Raw genomic sequence first — 18,467 nt, forward strand, 5'->3', positions numbered from 1 at the left:
ATAGATTGCTAGAATTAAACTCATTTTAAGCAAGGAGTTTTAGATAAACTGGATACAAAATCTTTAACATATTAAAAGATGTGAGATAAACGTGTCATTTGATAAAATGGGGGAAATGTAATAAATGATTACCAGAAATACAAAATTAAGCCTTATATGCTCTTAAGTAAGTCAAATCCAGGCATCCTTAAAATGTAAACAAGGATGCAGCAAGAGTAAGGAGCCCCGAATGATGCAAATTACAGGAATGGGGAGGAGGTGATGTTTAGAACCAGCAAAGAGAATGCAATGGGAAGCAAACTTGTTTTAGGCAAATTCTCCTGGAGTGGACCAGGCACCCCTCTCTTCCAGACTTATTTCCACAGAGTCCCTTATGTGGATTTTTCTTTTGTTTTTCCCTTGAGGACTGCCCTTGTTATTTAGTTCAACCTCATGCGGACCTCATGGAATTTCGAAGACGTGGGGCCTTGGCATTGTGGCACCTTCCTGCCACACATACATAATTCACAGCATTACCAAGTCTCCATGAGCCCTACCCTCACCTCTGTCAGCCGAGGACCCAGCCGGGCAGTGCCACATGGTCTCCCAGGCACGCTTCTCCAAGCTGCTTTCCCTGCTGCAAAAGTTCTCAAGGCACTGGTCTGGGCAGCTGAGCCCTGGGCTTGTCCTAAAGCTCCATAGGTGACTACACTGTAGCCCACATGGAGAGCTGCAGCTCTAACACAGGGATTTTGAGAGGCCTCAGTGGCCTTTAAGTGGTACTTCCAGGACACCCATCCTGAGCTCCCACAAAGGGCTCCACCTTCCCGAGAATGTCTAACTGTCATTGGAACAGCCAGGGTTAGGCAGCTTCTGCTAGGGTTGCCATGACGTCTGACCCTTGGTGGGTTGCCAGACATTCCTTCCTGTTTCCACCATGGCACTGGGAATGGTACGGAGCCCCCACTTCTACCCTAAGCCTTGGGTGTCTGCTGCTTCCAGGTCAAAACTGGACATTTCTAGTCCTGCCCAGCCACTACTGCACCACAACCCATGCTCATAGTCTCCAGGGATGTGTAGAACAGCAATGACAGGACAGCAAACAACTGACGATTTCCCCAGGTCCCACGCTGTTCCAGAGTAGGCATGTCGGGGCCCTGCCCCCAATGTGTTCCAGTCTTACCCAGGTGCACAGATTACCCTGGGACCAGCACAGGGCTTGTCCATTAATGCTCCTGGTGTCCACAAAACAGCTCCAGAGATACCTGCATTTTGAAAAGCCTGCCCAGCCAGCAAGTGTGGGGCAGGACCCGGATTTCTCTGGTAAATCTGAAGGCGAGCTGGCCACTTGCCTCATGAGTAGAAACTGCCTTTACCTGGCCAGTGTATGCAACTTGAGAGGAAATGACAGCTTCATGGGGGGTTCTGGGGGGACTGGGGAGCCTGACGTGCTGGGGAGCTTTGGTATGGCCTCAGTGGGAAGACGGGATTTTGAAAATCTGCCAGACCCAACTGAAAGAAGGGTCATCCCTGATTGGATCCCAGACTCTCTCTGGTACCTCTGGACTCACTCTAGACGTGGCCTGCCTGTGGGCAGCCCTTCTCTTTGGCCCCTGAGGCAGGTCCACGTAGCTTCTGCAGCTGTGCACCTGGCTGCTGGCCCAGCACTTCCCATTTTTGCCACCTGGAAGCAGATTTGCTAGTAGAGGAATTTTCCAAGGGAAAGAAGTGTTGCCAAGCCTCTTTCCTCGACCTGTGCGGGGCTTATGCTCTTGGTTTCTTATTCTCTTTGGAGTGGGCAGCAGAGGGGACAGGGGGCCCTCCAGGTAGGCTTAGGGAGTATGGGAGGCCAGGGAGAAAAGTCGAGATGATAGGGAACTGGAGCCACCTTGAGGGGGGTGTCCTGGGGTCAGTATCGGGTTGATCAGATGAGCCAGTTTATATTTAAGCAATACTATTATGTTCAATTCTTTTTGGTATGGGGTTCCTCAGGGGAGTTGTGATCATCTGGTCTCAGAGGTGGAGTGAAATGCCCCCCCATCTTCGTGAGCCATTTGGAAGCCCTTTCCTCTAGCCCTAGGTACTGGTTACACAGGTTCCTCGGTCTCTGGTTGTGCACAGGGCTGGGGGGGTGCAGGCTTGCTGTTACTTACCAGGAAAGCCTACTCAGCACTATTGGGCATCAGGCATTCAGAGGTCTCACAGTTTCCTCTCCAAAATCCTGTTGTCCTTGGAGAACGTTTATTATTTTTCTCTATTTTTGTTTCTTTGAACTGCTGCATTCACTCCCTGAGGGCTCGCCCTCCCTGCACCCCTCATGTTGTTCAGGAAGGAGGGGACTGATGGTCATGGACCACCATCTCCTCTCCTGTTAGTTACCACCACACTGTCACCCCTGGCTTTATCGCTACGTTCTCCCACCCCTGTGGCCTTGTCTCTTCTTCCTCATTCACCCTTCCTTCCTTTGCCTGTTTTCTTCTCCCAGGTGGTTAAGTTATTTATCATCCCTGACACCACCTACCTGGAGGTCTAAAAGGACAGAAAAGCCGGCACTTCTGTGAGGCAATGTGGTGTTATCAGGGTGGGACATCCCGGCCCCCAAAGTGGCTGAATAGTAGGCCTGCCAGCATCTGTGCTGATGTGTAAGAATTCCTACACCGCCGTGCCCTTGCCACCCCCTCCTCTTTGCTCAGATGGGAGGCCAGGTTTGCTCTCCTGCAATGACAGCCCAGCCCCTGCTCTGCACAGGGAAGGGGCTCGTGGTCCCTCCCTGCACCCTGATGTTTATTAACTGTACATAGGGAATTTCAAGTTGACAGCTACCTGCTCAGGGATTTATATATAAATATCGTTAGAGGAAAAGCTAAAGTCTATTTTACACTTTTTAGTGTTTGTGTAAATTAAGCTTAAACTGGACAGAATAAATATTTCTCAGACAATGTCGATGCTACTGATTACAAGTGAGATGGCTGGAGCTGGCCCCTTGGTGGAGAATTTCCTAGTGATTGGAGATTGGAGACTCTGGCAGCAGAAATGGCTTTGTGGTGGGTGTGAAGTCACTTCAGTCCCTCTGAGTGGCCTCTTGTGGACGTGAACACATGTATCGACACCAGTGAAATCCATCTCCATGTGCGTGGAGGCGGCTGATGAGAATACAAATGATCCAGTCCTGGCTTTTCCCTCTAGAACTGGTTACTCCCAGTCTGATGTTGGAGCATGTGAACTAAGAGTGACGTTTTTTTTCTAACTGCTTCTGTGAATAAAGTGTTCTACAGTCAGCCAGCACTAAACTCTCCAGAAAGGAGGAGGGAACAGCGTGGAGACATTCATCTAGAATTACCTCAGTGTGCAGGGGCTGTCCCTTGACTGCACTTGGCAAAAGCAGTGTGAAACATCCTGTGCCTCTTTCTTCTCAAGCTCCTCCCAACAGTCTCCTGGCAACACTAGAGATCTCAAGACCATGGAGATCAGAATTTCAATAGCTTTGTCAGCTCAGCATTGACCACTCCTGAGACCTGAGGTTCCTCTTTGAGCGGGAGACAGGCAGTTCTCGATGTTGGTTGAAAAATAGGATTTATGAATGTGGGAGGCCCGTGCTGGACCCCTCTGCCTGCTTCTCTCCCTGCTGTCAGCAGTAACCAGGTCCCTGGTATGGAAGCGAGAATCCCCTGGGGTAGGGACAGACCCCAGGCCTGAAAAAGATGCAACCCTTGCAGACTGTCAGGAAGAATCGTGGGTAACAAGTGAATATGACGAAATGCATCCCAGAGAGGAAATGAAGGGACCCTCACTAAGAAGTGGGTCTGACTGACAGGTCTCTGGCAGCCCACCGGCAAGAGCACTACATCCCCTGCAGTCCCGCCATTCGCACTACATGATGTGGGAAGGCTGTCTGTTCATCCTTACTCTGGGGACCCAAGCCTGCTCTGAGGAGTGAGTCACAGCCCTGGTGTGTGCCTTGCATTGCTCTTTCCACAGGTGTCCCCAGAGACTCCAGCTTGCTCATTTCTGTCCTGACACAGCTCACTGTCCCTGCAGTGGACAGAGTCCCCCTCCTCTGTGTCAGCTCCTAGACATCATTAGTCTTTCACATGATAAAGTGTGAGTACTTTTCCCTTTTACAGTATTTGGAGAAATTCTAACACACTCCCCAGGGATTTGCACAGGTCCCTCCAGCTCCCACAGTGGATAATTCTATGGATTCTGCACCTGGCAGTCAGCTCTCCCCCTTGGAAGCCCCCGAGGTCCCTGTTTCTGCAGGCCTGGTCCTTTTTTTCTACCCAAGTCCCATTTGGTCAGCACCTGCCAGGAACTGCCTTGAGGGCAGTGGGGAAGGACAGGTGGAACCCTGACCACAACAGATCCTTCTAAAACAACAAAGTCACATTGATGATGACAACCGCAGTGAGGTGAATGCCATCGCAGCGACCATGCTGGGAGCTGCCAGGGCATTACTGCAAAAGCAGTTCTTCCCAAGGTGCCCTTTGCATCTTCCCCTCCTCGCCTCTCAGAGCATTTGGAACTTGCTTATGCGTTGGAATGACTCTTAAATCAACTGCTCACTTCTGTGCCTCTGCACTCACAGGTTCCTTCATTAACTTTTTAAATAAGTGGCTAAAAAACTCCTCTGCAGGTTGTTTTCAAAAGCAGGAGAAAGAAAAACACACACTACCTGAATTGATTTGACTAATTTTTGAGTGACTCAGTTCAAAGTCAGTATTGCATGCACAATGTCCTCATGCTGAGCCAACCTGAAATAAGACTTGGTAAAAGGCACAGCCCTCAGTAGCTGGCAGTGTCACTGTGACAGTGTACACTATGGTGTGAGGGTCTGCAAAGGCGAGCATAAGTGTGTGTGCTCATACACACAGATAAAGTGAAAGCACACCGGGCTTTGTGCTGGCAAAGGTTGTGATGCTGCTGTAGCTTGCTGTGGGCCCTGGGCAGTGTCAAATGGGAAGTGCTTCGATGGCATGTTGTTCAATGTATTTAATAGGGTCTCCCATGGCCTGAGGACCCACTGTGAGCTCTCTGTCCACTGTGGCGCAAATAACAGCTGGAGTCATCATAGCCCACGTCTTTTTTGAAAGGCACTGTTGACCCAGTGTGTACTTTAATATTTTACTCATCAAATATTAAAGTATTTTACTCATCAAATATTTTACTCATCAAATATTAAAGTATTGGAGTACTTTAATATTTTACTCATCAAAAGATGAGAAAGAGGATACCTTCAAGTTATGATTTTAATAAATGTCTTCAAAAGTCTGGAATATTTTTTCTCCTTTTTCTTTTTGTTTTTTTTTCTTATGTTTTTGGAAATGTCTTGCCTGAAGTTGGCTTTAATTCTAATAGTCACTAAGCTAGACTGGAAATGCACATTGCTGTTGCTTTTAGAACTTGATTCTAGATCTTAATGTATTACTGTCAATTTATATATATATACACAAATTATATTTATAATATAATATATATAAAGTATATATCATTATATATTATATATATAAAAATATATATATTCTGGTTCTGTAGCCCAGGCTGGAATGCAGTGATGCAATCACAGCTCAAATCAGCCTTAAACTGCTAGGTTCAAGTGATCCTTTTTCCTCATTTTCTCAATAAGCTGAAATTACAGATGTGAGCCACTGCACCCAGCCTATTAATTTATGTTTTTAATAAAAGCATAAGAATTATCTCTATAATAAATTAAGGAATAGAATATCTTTAAGGAAATACTATATCTTTAAGGAAACACAAAATCTCCAGTAGTTATAGATCCTATGAAAACCACCGTTACCACTAGCAATTTTGTGTATGTATATATAACACATACATACGTCAATATATATAATATATGCATGACTTTTTTTCATATTTGGCAGTCACTGAAGAATAAAAATTAGAATTTATATTGGTGAAAAGTGAAATAAGTAATATTTGCTGTTTAGTGAAAACTTCGTTTAGCAGCGTAAATGAAGCTGCAGAAAGTGTGAATTGGATAATAAAGATATGTCATGAGGGCGTCACAGATGGACAAATAGAGGTAAACTAGGAGAGTGATAGTGACACATGGAGGATGAGAGTATCACATATGTGCTTTACAAACAGCATAATGTGTGATTGGCTGTAGCACAAATTAGAGCTAAGTAGAGAAGATGAGGAGAGTACATATTCGAGGGTATAACGTTTGATAATTTTTTCAAAGTAAACAAATGAATTGTATTCAGGAAGTCAAACAATCCTCATTTTGGATGTGTAAGACATAAATTTACTTTGTTTTGAATGTGCAAAACAACATATTTTTGCCTGATCTTTAGTATTTCTCTTCTTTGGTGACTGATTCATTATGATGTGTTTAAGCTGGAAACCACCACCAAGCATGAGGAATCTCTTAAAATCAGCCAAAGTAAACTGTTTCATTGTGAGGGAACACTTCATAGAATGACAACAGACTGCTCCACAATTGTAAATGTAAGAATAAGACAGTGGACTAATATTTGCAAAGTGTCAAAAAATGTGACTGCCGATACAGAGATGAATGTGGATTGGAAATACCTTTTATATAAGAGGATATAAGGATGATCTTGTCACGTAAGTATAATAAAAAAATAAAGGGGCTTTATACCTTACTAAGGGCTTCTAGAACAGTACCCATGAGATCTACTTGAAAGATAATTCCAACACCTCTGCCACATTTGAATCCGCTTTTATTAATTACTTTGTCTCTTAACAGTGTTTCCTTTATGTATCTTTTCTGTTTCTATATATGTCTGGTAAGTTTTACTCAAAAAGTGAACTACATAGAGTAGACTAATATAGAAAGCAAAACCCACATGTGTTCCCTTTTACTAGGCTGTGTATGTGTGTTTTGAGGGAGAAGGTGGAATCAATCTAATCAGGAGTTGATTTGGTTTTAAGACTTGTTCCTCTTAGACTTAACTCCGGTGCACCATAGGTTTCCTGCTCGTCTTTGTGCTTCGGATTGGACTGGTTTAGCAGCTTTCCTCAGTATCTGCTGTATCCTCACCCTTAAGTTTCCCTCCAAATTCCCCTCAGTCCCCCAGAAGACACTGCTTTGACCTGTTACTCAACAAGTTTTGCCTAGTTGGGGGTGGTGAAGAGAATAGAGAAGCATTCTCTGTCATTCTGATGAAGCTCAGTGACAGGTCGACACTGTTTCTGGGTCTTCATGGTTGGAACCCTCTTAATGATCCTATGCAACCTTCAGGTGTAGGTCTAGATCATCCACATATGGTTTTCCTCTTTTTTCCTTTTCCCTTTTCCAAAGTTCAATTAGTTTTACCAATATCCCAAGGGCAACGGCATTCCTTATCTTTCCCTTTGTAGTTTTAGGTTTTGTCACACTGGAGAAATGGGGAGGTAAATAGAGGTCTTAAAATGTGATCTTCTCTGAATCTCTTCACAGACTGTAAAACAAATGCATGTGGCACATATACACCATGGAAGACTATGCAGCCATAAAAAGGATGAGTTCATGTCCTTTGCAGGGACAAGGATGAAGCTGGAAACCATTATTCTCAGGAAGCTAATACAAGGATAGAAAACTGAACACTGCATGTTCTCACTCATGAGTGGGAGTTAAACACTGAGAACACATGTACACAGCGAGGGGAACATCACACACCAGGGCCTGTTGGGGGGTAAGGGGCCAGGGGAGGGATATCACCAGGATAAATACCTAATGTAGATGATGAGTTGATGGGTGCAGAAAACCACCATGGCACAGGTATACCTATGTAACAAACCTGAACGTTCTGCACATGTCACCAGAACTTAAAGTATAATAATAAAAAAAGGTTTATGTCTTAATGATGGTGTTAACTTACCATAAATTAAATTATGTGTGTGTGTGTGTGTGTGTGTGTGTATATATATATATATGCATTTGAAAAATTAGGCATAACATCAAATTCATTTATTTCAAGCTTATTTTACACATTAAAATATTTAAAATATATATTATGTATAATTTTCTTCTGCATGAAAAATACTTACAGTTTCTCTCTTTGACTGAAATGATTCCTGTATCTTATCCTGGTTAATTTTTAAGTTTCCTAATGATTACCTTCCAAAATATTATTCAATATTCTAACTTCTAGTATCAATTAATGGAGTTCACAATTTATCCAAATATATTTATCTATAATATAACATTTGTGTGTTTCAATTCTTCTTAAACTTCTCATTGAGATTCATTAATTTATTGCATTTTCATCTTATCTTTGTTTTATGGAGTTCTTTTTTATGAAGAGATCACAATATATTTAGCAATTCTACTGTTGATTAGTATTTATTTTGTCTCCAATTTGGAGCTACAATAAAAATTGATGCAATGATCAACACTGTGTTTATCTTGAAATACACATAGGCAACCTGTGGAATCTATTTTAGAGTGAAAATATCTAGCCCATAAGGAATGCTCATAGTCAGTTTGCCAAAATGTATTTCAGTTTACATCCCTCCAGCCATGAATAACTTTCACTGATTCTTTGTCTTTCACAACACACAATATTATGTGTCTTTAAATTTTGCTAATTTTTATGGAGGTCTGTAGGTCAACTTATGGATTAACTTTTATTATTCTGAGGACTAACACAAGTAATCTCTTTTTCATATATGTCCAGTTATTTGTGCCTCTAATTTTATGAAGTGCCTGTTCAAATATTTTCCCAATTTTATATTGGGTTCATTTTCTTTTATTGATTACATTCATTAATCACATGTATTGTATTTTATTGCATGTTTGTTGGGTTAAATAGTTTTCTCCACAATTCGTTTGTATTTTAATTCTTGAATAGTATAGTTTGAAACACAGAAGTCATCACTTTTGATATAAACTAACGAAATTTTCCTTCTTAATAGTTACATTTTTGTCTTAGTTAGGAAATCTCTCTGTGAGAATATTTTATTGTGTTCTCTTCACCTTCAGAACGTGAATCCAGGTGAATTGTGTATGGTTTGAGGTAGGGGTCAGTATTCAGTTATGTCCATTTGAATATTTAATCGATCCAGTATTGTCCTGATCACCTTGTAAATTTCACTGTAGGAAAACACTCTAATAATGCATGAGCATTTGTGTATATGAGATTTAGAAAGATAAGCACAGCACAGGAGGTCAAATAAGATGACCTCAAAGTATAGATTCATAAATAAAACACATGGATAAGTATAATAATGTTAGATGAAGAGACAGAAAATATTGCCAAGTTACCATTGAGACTTTTGCCTCCAAGTTTTTTCATGAAGCCCAAGATCCCTACTTTGTTCCCTTGATTTTAACTTCGTTTAGACAACTCTGTCATCTATTATTTCACTTTGTGACATTCTGAAATAATAAAAAACCAGAGTATATTGTCTATTCCATACATCATAAATAATGATTTTTCAAAAACGATTAAACAAAGAACCAATACACATAGTTTTAATGTTTTCACCATTTTTAATAGAAGCACTATCAATGAGATTTGATGACATTAGAATGCAACTAAAGACATTAAATATAACTTATTTGTCCTGTTTGATGAGGTGCGAAAAAGAGGGCTTTCTGTGATAAATGGGTTCCCACAGCATATAGACACATTTCTGACTTATCTCTCTTCAGAAGTGACTACAGCAAAAGATAGGCCTGAGAGGAGGTGAGAAGGAGCAATTAGGGATGGTGTATATCAGGGAACTTTGATCGACATCAACAAAGGTCATGGTTCTACCTTCACAATCCAGGAATAATCCTACCCGACTGGTAGGTCTTGGAACATATTGCACCACAAGTGGGGAGGTGGTAAAGAGACTGCAGTGAGCATCCTCCTTAACACATCCAAGAAGAAAGAGTCCCTCTCCTCCATTTATCTTATCATTGTGTCTCTTTTCTTTCCAATAATTGTTACAAACACCAAAAGTCCAATTCCAAGAGTCCCCCACATGAACCTCCCAATAATATTTGCCAGATGTGAAAGTCTGAGCACCCCATACAAGAAAACATTCAGATTTGGCAGTGAAATGGGGATCATCTTGAGGGTCACATCCAACATTCATGCTTCTCAAATCTCCATACAGGAAGATATGACTATTGCGTCTTTCAGGCTGCAGAGTAAAATCAACTGCAAAAATAACAAAAAAAAGTATAGATACATGTAAATAATAGAAATTAGAATTCTTGAGGGAAAATTTGTTCTACCCAGAAATTTGAAGTTACAAGGACAGGAGAATTTTGATTACAACATTTAATCAAGTATAAGGATGATTAATATTCTCTATAGGAAAAAAAACATCCTAAAAACAGACATTGAAAATGTATTGAAAACTCAAAAATTGAGAGTTGAATATAAAACCAGCCTGTTTTAATCCAATTTCCAATGTAAAAGTGAAATGTTATATGCCCCGAATGCCCTTTAGCTATCAAGGTCATTATTAAAATATTTCTTGTTCTTAAATACTAGTGATATACTTTCGACAAGAATGGGAAGATTTTAGTTTATTCAAGCACTGCTCTAGATAACTGGATAGAAGTCCATATGTTCACATTATAAGTGGTAACTTAACGCAGATTTTTGCAAAATATTTCACCAGTCACTCTGTGGACTTCCCTGCTAGCTCTAGATCGAAACTGAATTTTAGATTTTACACGTAGGTCTTCATGGTGTAACTGAACTGAAATAATCATTTCTATTTTTACTTCCTATTTACAAAATAATTTCTTCTTTCTTTTTACATATTAAGTCGAATTTTTACATTATATCAACAATACACATTTATTGTAAGAAAATACAAATACTCCAACAAACTGCTGTGAACTCCATTCTCCAAAAAACTGTTTTTTAACAAGTGAAATACAGTAAAGAAACGTAAAATTTTTGTGTAACTTTGGATTATTAAGCTTCCTTCTGAGCATTGTTCCATTTATTCAATTTTTTACTTTTTATCTCATTCCATTTACCCAAAATATAGCTCTATCCATGTGAGCCCAGAACATACTTGTTTTTCACTATGTTTTACTCTTCATGTTATAAATTGAACTATAAATAGAAACACAGATATAATAGGGTTGCATAGTCATATTGCTCACTTCCTTCTGAAATGAAATAACGATTTGATGAAGGGTAAAATATTACCCCCATGATTCTAACAAGAAGTGATACACTGTGGGAATTCTGCCAATGGGCTGACACTCACCTCTGAATCCATTGAGCCTGTCCAGCAGTCCAGTGATGGGCCCTGCACTGAGCTCTGGATTCACAGGCTTGGGCACTTGCAGCAGCAGGGACTCATACCTGCAAGGAGAAAGATGCAGTTACCACATCTACAACCAAAAAGTACATAAAAATCATTACTTTTATTTTAAAGACATTTCATGAGAATCCCTTTAACCCACACATTTGCTAATTCCAAAATTATCATTTTCTGTTTCAGATTCATTCTTATTCACAGTTCCTGATTTTCAAGCATGTCTGTCTGAGTGAGAATTCATTTGGCTCTTTCTTCTTATTGCTCCAAATTAGTAAGGATCATTAATCTTAAGACCAAGGGAATATTCAAAAATAACATTCTGGGTTCCAGACTTCACCAGAATTTCCTGATATCACCATCTGGAAAGGTGGGGTTATTTTTAAGACTGCTGCATCTGTTGCTTCCTTCTCAAGGCCAGGGTGTTGAAATATGCTCCAGGCAGGGAGATCTGCCTTTTATATCTGAGGTTCTCTGGAGGCCTACACAGTTCAAATATTCCAAATAGTTTGTTTCATCTATTTTTCAAAATCGTATATTTAAATATAAACTAGAAATCATCAACACTTTTCACTGCAAAAATACTTTCCCTTTTTCTCTCTGGCTTCCCCTGGTTGACTTTGTAGCCATGTAGTAAATGTAACATTTTCTCTTTCAAATATGCAGCTTTTTGAGCAATAAAAAGGAAATTAGGAATAGAGATGCTCACTTTTTTATTCTTCTTTCATTTTTTTCTTTCTTTTTTATTTTATTTTTTGTTTGTTTGTTTTTTGGTTTTGCAGAACTTTCATTGGACTGCCTAATAAAATCACTGAGTATAGCAACAAAATAGAAGACAACATGGGGTGGGGGATGGAGAAAGTACAACCAGCACAATGTAATATCAAGATCTGAATCAATGATGCCTTCAGTGTCAAAGTTCCTGCTTGATATTTGTGGAAACTGAAAGAGCGTCTGCTAAAATCTTGGTATGCACTCACCTGTGTAATATGTCTTCAAAAGCCTGTAAGAAAAAAAAGAAAAAGAAAGGCTTAGTGATTTCCACATGATGCAATTTCCACTAAGTTCACTGTGAGATTTGGAGGCAGTTTCTGAGATGTTATTTTCCTACAATTTTCCCTCCTGGAAAGCACTTTTTGTTTCTTTTCTCATGAAAATCCCAGTCTGTCATATGTCATGAATTAATGTCCTGATAAAGTCTCAGTCTTGAAGACATTCTCTTTCCAAGTGAAGGAAGAGGAGGCCCACAGAGTCTGTGCTCTGCTGTAACCACAAAGAAGCTACTCAGTCATCTTCCCTAAGCCCTGTTACCAAAATGAGTGCATCCCAAAATAATATTAATGTGATCCTAGATTCCCCAACTTCTCCATCATGCCGTGTCTCCAAATTAACCTGAGTGCTAATGAATCACTTCTCATTTTATCCACTTTCAAAAATCCTAAATATATAATTGACTTTTGATGGGAAATATTTCTTGGGGCTGTTACCTTGGTCATTCCACAAAGTTTTGTTGCTGGTGGATAAAGTAGGAGGGACCTTCGGTTGGTAGAATCCATAGGAGAGGCTATAACCTCCCAACTGAGTAGCATTAGTTATAGAAACGTGTTTTTAGAAACAAATCATGGAAGTAAAGTGGGGTTAGATTTCAGGAGAGAGGAAAAACACCCATGCATGTGAAGGTTCTACATCCTGATACCCCATGGTCAGCCCGTACCTGGAGTAGCTCCACATCTGCTTTATGGCACATTTGCTTCAGATCCTCATATATTCCTCTTAAAAGCTCCCTTGAATGTTCCATTCTGGCTTTGCTTTCATTGAGTTGCTGAAAAATGTCCTCACCCTCCTTTTGCAGCCTCTCCAAATGATGTTGCTCTTCTTCGTGGAGAAATGCAGGCATCTTCTGATATTCAGCTCTGATTGCTTCTATCCTTAAACTCACATAATTCTGCAATGACAATAGTCAAAATTGAAATGTTGTATCCATCTTCTCTTGAATTTCACTGATTCCTCTTAGCGTTCTGAACATCCAACATTTTAACCCTCAGTCTTGTCAATTCTCAGATTCCACAACATTTTATTCCTCTCCTTTTTTCTGCATTAATATCAACATAGGTGTTTCTGCCTGGTTACATTTACTTGATTAATGATAAAATGTTTTCTAAGATAGTTATATGAAAATGGATTTCTCTCTTCCAACACACATTTATAGAAAGAAAACACAGTTCTTGCTTAAGAATTAAACTATCGAGCAATATTGGCTAGATAGGAAACCATTATTTCTATTTTGGAGAGTTGGGGCAATTTATGTAAACCCATTATATGAGAAATTATGCAATGACCACAGACTAGCATTGTCAACTCAATGCATTTCACCCAGCACCACATAGTCTAATTAGGTTTCATTTATTCTCATCCAAACTCACCCTAATCTGCAACATGGATTTCTTTGTGGTTCCTCAACCCCCCAAATAAATGCAAATGAAATATTACTGCACATGCTGTTTCCTATATCTAGAATCATTTTCATATATATACATATTTCTCGTATAGGTACTCATATATATTTCTCATATATAGCTATATATGGATATATGAGGAATATCTATGTGTATCTATGTGTGTATATATATTTCTCATATATATCCACATATATATATATATACACACACACCCCCACAACCAGATACTCATATATATTCCTACATTTATGAGGAAGGGGAAGGCAAACAGGAGGATATATGTATTTCCTCTTGATTGATATTTTGTTTCAGGGTGAATTTTTCCATGAGCCTTTTTTCTGACCACACTAATTAAAACCCAAACCCTCATACCCAGTCTCTAACCTCTGTGCTTCTTTTCTACTTTCCTGCTTGATTATTCTCCAAAGACACTACTACACTCTAACACATCATGTACTTCACATATCTGCATGGTGACCATTTGCTTCTCTCATTTTAATTGCAAGATTTTTGTGTTTTCTTTCTTCTTTACTACTTAATTTTCTAAGTTGATATTTGACATACACTAGGTATTCATAAAATATTTTTCAATGAATTTATATTAGAATGAATTAATGAATTAATATTAGATATCATAGCCTCAAGATAAACGTCAACAAAGACAAGATCATTTCTAGAATTCCACTCAAGTCCTTAAAGTTCTCCTTATATTAAATACTAGTGCCCATATTTCTCACATATTTGTGTCTTCAGGACACGAGTGTACATTTCTCACTCCTTTTTCCATTACGTGTTATGACTTATTCAATATTAATTAGTTCTGATACTTAATTTCATGCTTCCTCTAAATTTGCACTCTTGCTCCTTCTGCCTGATATTTAACTCACATTTCAAATATATTTGCCCACCAGGATTCAAATTCATGCTGACTCAGCCTTAGAAGGTTCACCTGAAATTTCCATGATGGCCAAATAATGCTTGTGCCCAGAAGTTATCCAGGCAGCCCATTGAGAATGCTGTGAAATGGCCCAGTTTCTTGTATTTGCTGGTGTATTGCTATAGGTTTGTATGGAGACACATGAGCATGCTTGGGTAACATCTGTCGTCTGGTTAGAAATCCTACCAAAGTGTCACACTATCTAATATAAAAAATTAGGGTATTTTTTTCTCAAGTGTTTTTTCCTTTTTTATTGAATTCCAGAAATATTATGGATTGAGATCAAGTTCCTATTTTAAGAGTCACCCATTTGTTCACCATAAGTTACTGAAGAAGGTAGAGTAACATGGTACTAACCTTCCAGCATCTGGTTCTGGTGGTTTCCATGTTCAGGTTTCTGTGATTTTCACAAGCTTTTTCCCATAAAGACTGCATTTTCTTCAGGAGCTTCTCCTACAAAAGAGCCATGAATTGAAGCACAAGTGAAGACACTAAAGAATCATTCACTCTCTGATATACGAAGGACCCCAAATGAGAGACAAATTGGTCCATAGAAAATATTTTGCTTTGTTTCTCCAAATATTTGTCAAATCTGAGAGGTGTGAAGCCAAGGAAGCTCATAACATATGTGCTTAAAGGAACACAGAGATGGCATCATCCAATCTCCAAGGAAATAGACTTACAAGAATTTCATGTGTCCTTTATAGAAATAGATCTTCAGAGGCATCACTTACCCGGTGTTCCTCAGCAGCCCACTCAATGGGACAGTGTTTGTGGTCTCGGTGCTCCTGAGAGTTGGAGCACAGCAAACAGAGCAGGCTCTTGTCCACTTCACAGAACATCTTCTTTAGCTCTCTGTGAGTCCCACATATCTGCTCCTCAGAGGTAAGGAATTGCCTGAGACTTGCTTTTCTGGCAATGGAAGCCATCTTATTCAAGCAAATGTTAGTTTTGAGGTTTCTCTGCCATGTTGTCTTCTTGCATTTAGAACACTGAGCAAGAACCGTGATGTCTTGCCAGTTGAGGTAGAAACAGGGTCTGCAAAAGCTGTGCCCACAGTCTATGGTGACTGGGTCTATGAAGTAGTTCATGCAGATGGGGCAGGTGAGTTCCCTCTGGAAAACTTGCAAGATTCCAGAATTCATGTTTCTGAGGAAGAAAGAGCAGCATGTCATTTTGGGGTCTGGGTTGGTGAAAATCTGTCAACATGTGGTGATATGTAATAGCTATATTATCTTCTCAAGAGTGCTCATTAAAGTGAAACAAACTATTTCCTCTGCAACAAAAATGAAAAATTCATACACAAGGAAAGTCTTCAGGCTTTATAGCAGACACCACTGACTAGATGACTCACAAACTCTTCTACTCCTAGTTCCTGCCCATAACATAATGCAAATCTATTCAATAACCTAATCCCTGGGATTGATACGAAACTTGGGTTTTAGTCTTAAGTGGTCTAGAATAAATCATGTTTGTCCCTATTCCTCTTTCAAGTAACTACTGAATGACTATGGGAGAGGAGTAGAAAACCTACACTGGGTAAGAAAACACGAGAAGATGGTCAGAGGGCTCTATGGCATATTTTCAGAAAGAGAGACCCAGAAGCCCGACTCTTTGAAACAAAAGCAACCCCAAAACCAACCAACCGACCAGATAAACAAAAAGACAACAACTAAACCAGTCTATGTTCACTAGGAGAGAAAATAAATAATGAAAGATATTGGGTTATTTTTCTTGTGGCTTAAATTAACTTCCTCCTTGGGCTACTCAAACTATGAACTCAAATATTGTCAGTTTTTTTAAAACTGAAATATGTACAATTATATTACTATGGCATTATTGTTAATTTTAGGTGTTGACTTGACTGGATTAAGTAATATATGGAGAATTGGTGAAGCATTATTTCTGGGTGAGTCTGTGAAGGTGTTTCCAGAGTGACATGTGAGTTGGTGATCTGAGTGGGGAACAGCAGCCCTCAATGTGGGTGAACACCATCCAATCAGCTGGGAGCTCAGACCGAAAAAAAGGGCAGAGAGAAGGCCATTTGCTTTCACACACACAATTTATATATATTTATAGTTATAGTTATGTATACAACCTATGGTTCTGTCTCTCTGTAGATCCCTGACCTACAAATCTTTGCTTTGGCAGTTTGAAGGCATTTACCTTACTGTCTTTTACTAAGCAGTGTTGAATTTAAGTGCCCAAAGTGAAAATTTTAGAATTGCAAATATTTAGGCCTGGCGCGGTGACTCACGCCTGTGATGCCAGCACTTTGGGAGGCTGAGACGGGTGGACCATCTGAGGTCAGGAGTTCGAGACCAGCCTGACTAATATGCTGAAACCCCGTCTCTACTAAAAATACAAAATTTAGCCAGGTATAGTGATGGGCGCCTGTAATCCCCACTACTCGGGAGGATGAGACAGTAGAATCACTTGAATCCAGGTGGTGGTGGTTGCAGTGAGCCAAGAGCCAAGATCATGCCATTGCACTCCAGCCTAGATGACAGAGCAAGATTCCATCTCCAAAAAAAAAAAAAAAAAAAGCAAAAAATGCAAATATTTTTCAGAGGTCATCTGAGCCAATAACAACAATTAATACCTCATGTCATAAAATGAGTAGTAATATTATGAGTTACAAATAATAACATTAAATAGGTTTAAGACAGGTATATATTTTTTATCATTGTAATTTACTATTTGGTAATAAGTTGCACTCACCCCAGGGCTCTAAGAATGCTTCCTGCAGTGATTTTTCAAAAAAAAGTTCTTTTAAGTACTCCCAAGATCAGGAGCTCATTCCCTGCAGGGCTGACTTTCTGAGGCCACCTGAATGCAGGTAACTCTAAGTGATGTCCACCTCTGGAGCAAAATGAGCTTCTCTCTTCTACATCCTTTTATATGAATCTTTGAAGACCACACCCACCTCTTTCGTGGTATTTAGCATATTAAGAGAGGTGGAGATAGAGTTGATTAGGTTTATGAAATATTTGGTACACACCTTTTCATCACTGATTAAATTAGCATCACACTATCATTGTAAAAACCACTGCTTGAATGAGGCATACCTATCATCAATCTTATCAGGGTAAATATATGCCAGAAATTAACTAAGATTGATTAATACTGTTTCTTGAGTTTCTTCCATGGCACATGCTTTCCTCTAAGAGCACATTAATTCATTTGTTTATTTATTCTAGAGAAAGGTTCTCCTTGTGGTGTGCAGTGGTACAATCTTAGCTCACTGCAGCCTTGAATTCCAGGGCTCAAGTAATCCTCTCACTTTAGCTTTCAAAGTAATAAGGACTAGAGTTTTATGCCATTGCACATAGCTAATTTTTTATGTCTTTATTTTCTTAAAGACAGGATATGGCTATGTTGCCCAGTCTAGTCTCTAATTCCCGCCTTCAAGTTATCCTCTGACTTCAGCCTCCCCAAACGATGAGAATACAGGGTGAGCCACATGAACCAGTCGTAAAGCCTCCTTTATCTACATAGTATTCTCAGGGTAGGCCAAAAGGAACTAAAATTTCCATTTTTGTTTTTTAGCACTCTAAGAGTATTCACTAATTAATCAAATAACCCCAAATAATAATTTAGCATCTTGTCAAATTTTCAAAAGTTTTGCCAATCTCGTGGGTAAAACATGAGTTATTCTTTCAACTACTTTCCTCCACATAGTGCATAATATCCTAGAATGGCTAGAAAAGTACCATGAGTATTGATTTTGGGATTATAAATATCTATTAGGATGTAGGCAAATTCATGAATACAGAATCCAGATGATGGGGAAAGACTATGTATGTTTTTTTCTATTCCAAAGTTTGTTTTGTGATATGAAACTCCAAAAG

The 18,467-nt window shown here is 39.5% G+C and overlaps 1 protein-coding gene across 2 annotated transcripts; it reads right to left on the minus strand.

Annotated features, from left to right (window-relative positions):
• Positions 1–9,419: 9,419 nt before the first annotated feature.
• On the minus strand, positions 9,420–17,423 carry LOC119623028 (tripartite motif-containing protein 51). 2 transcript variants are annotated; one of them, XM_073015777.1, is made up of 7 exons: positions 17,338–17,423; positions 15,351–15,765; positions 14,974–15,069; positions 12,935–13,165; positions 12,201–12,223; positions 11,170–11,267; positions 9,420–10,097 (listed from the first exon to the last, which is right to left on the minus strand). In XM_073015777.1, exons 2-7 carry the CDS (start codon positions 15,759–15,761, stop codon positions 9,598–9,600), a joined length of 1,359 nt encoding a protein of 452 aa, XP_072871878.1. In that variant the 5' UTR covers positions 15,762–15,765; positions 17,338–17,423; the 3' UTR covers positions 9,420–9,597. The 2 variants fall into 2 exon arrangements, with proteins under 2 accessions (XP_072871878.1, XP_072872278.1); XM_073016177.1 differs by lacking the exons at positions 12,935–13,165; positions 17,338–17,423 and having other exon boundaries at positions 9,540–10,097; positions 15,351–15,761.
• Between the last annotated feature and the right edge of the window lie 1,044 nt (positions 17,424–18,467).

Source organism: Chlorocebus sabaeus, chromosome 1 (genome assembly GCF_047675955.1).
Source record: "Chlorocebus sabaeus isolate Y175 chromosome 1, mChlSab1.0.hap1, whole genome shotgun sequence".
NCBI classification, from domain to species: Eukaryota; Metazoa; Chordata; class Mammalia; order Primates; family Cercopithecidae; genus Chlorocebus; species Chlorocebus sabaeus.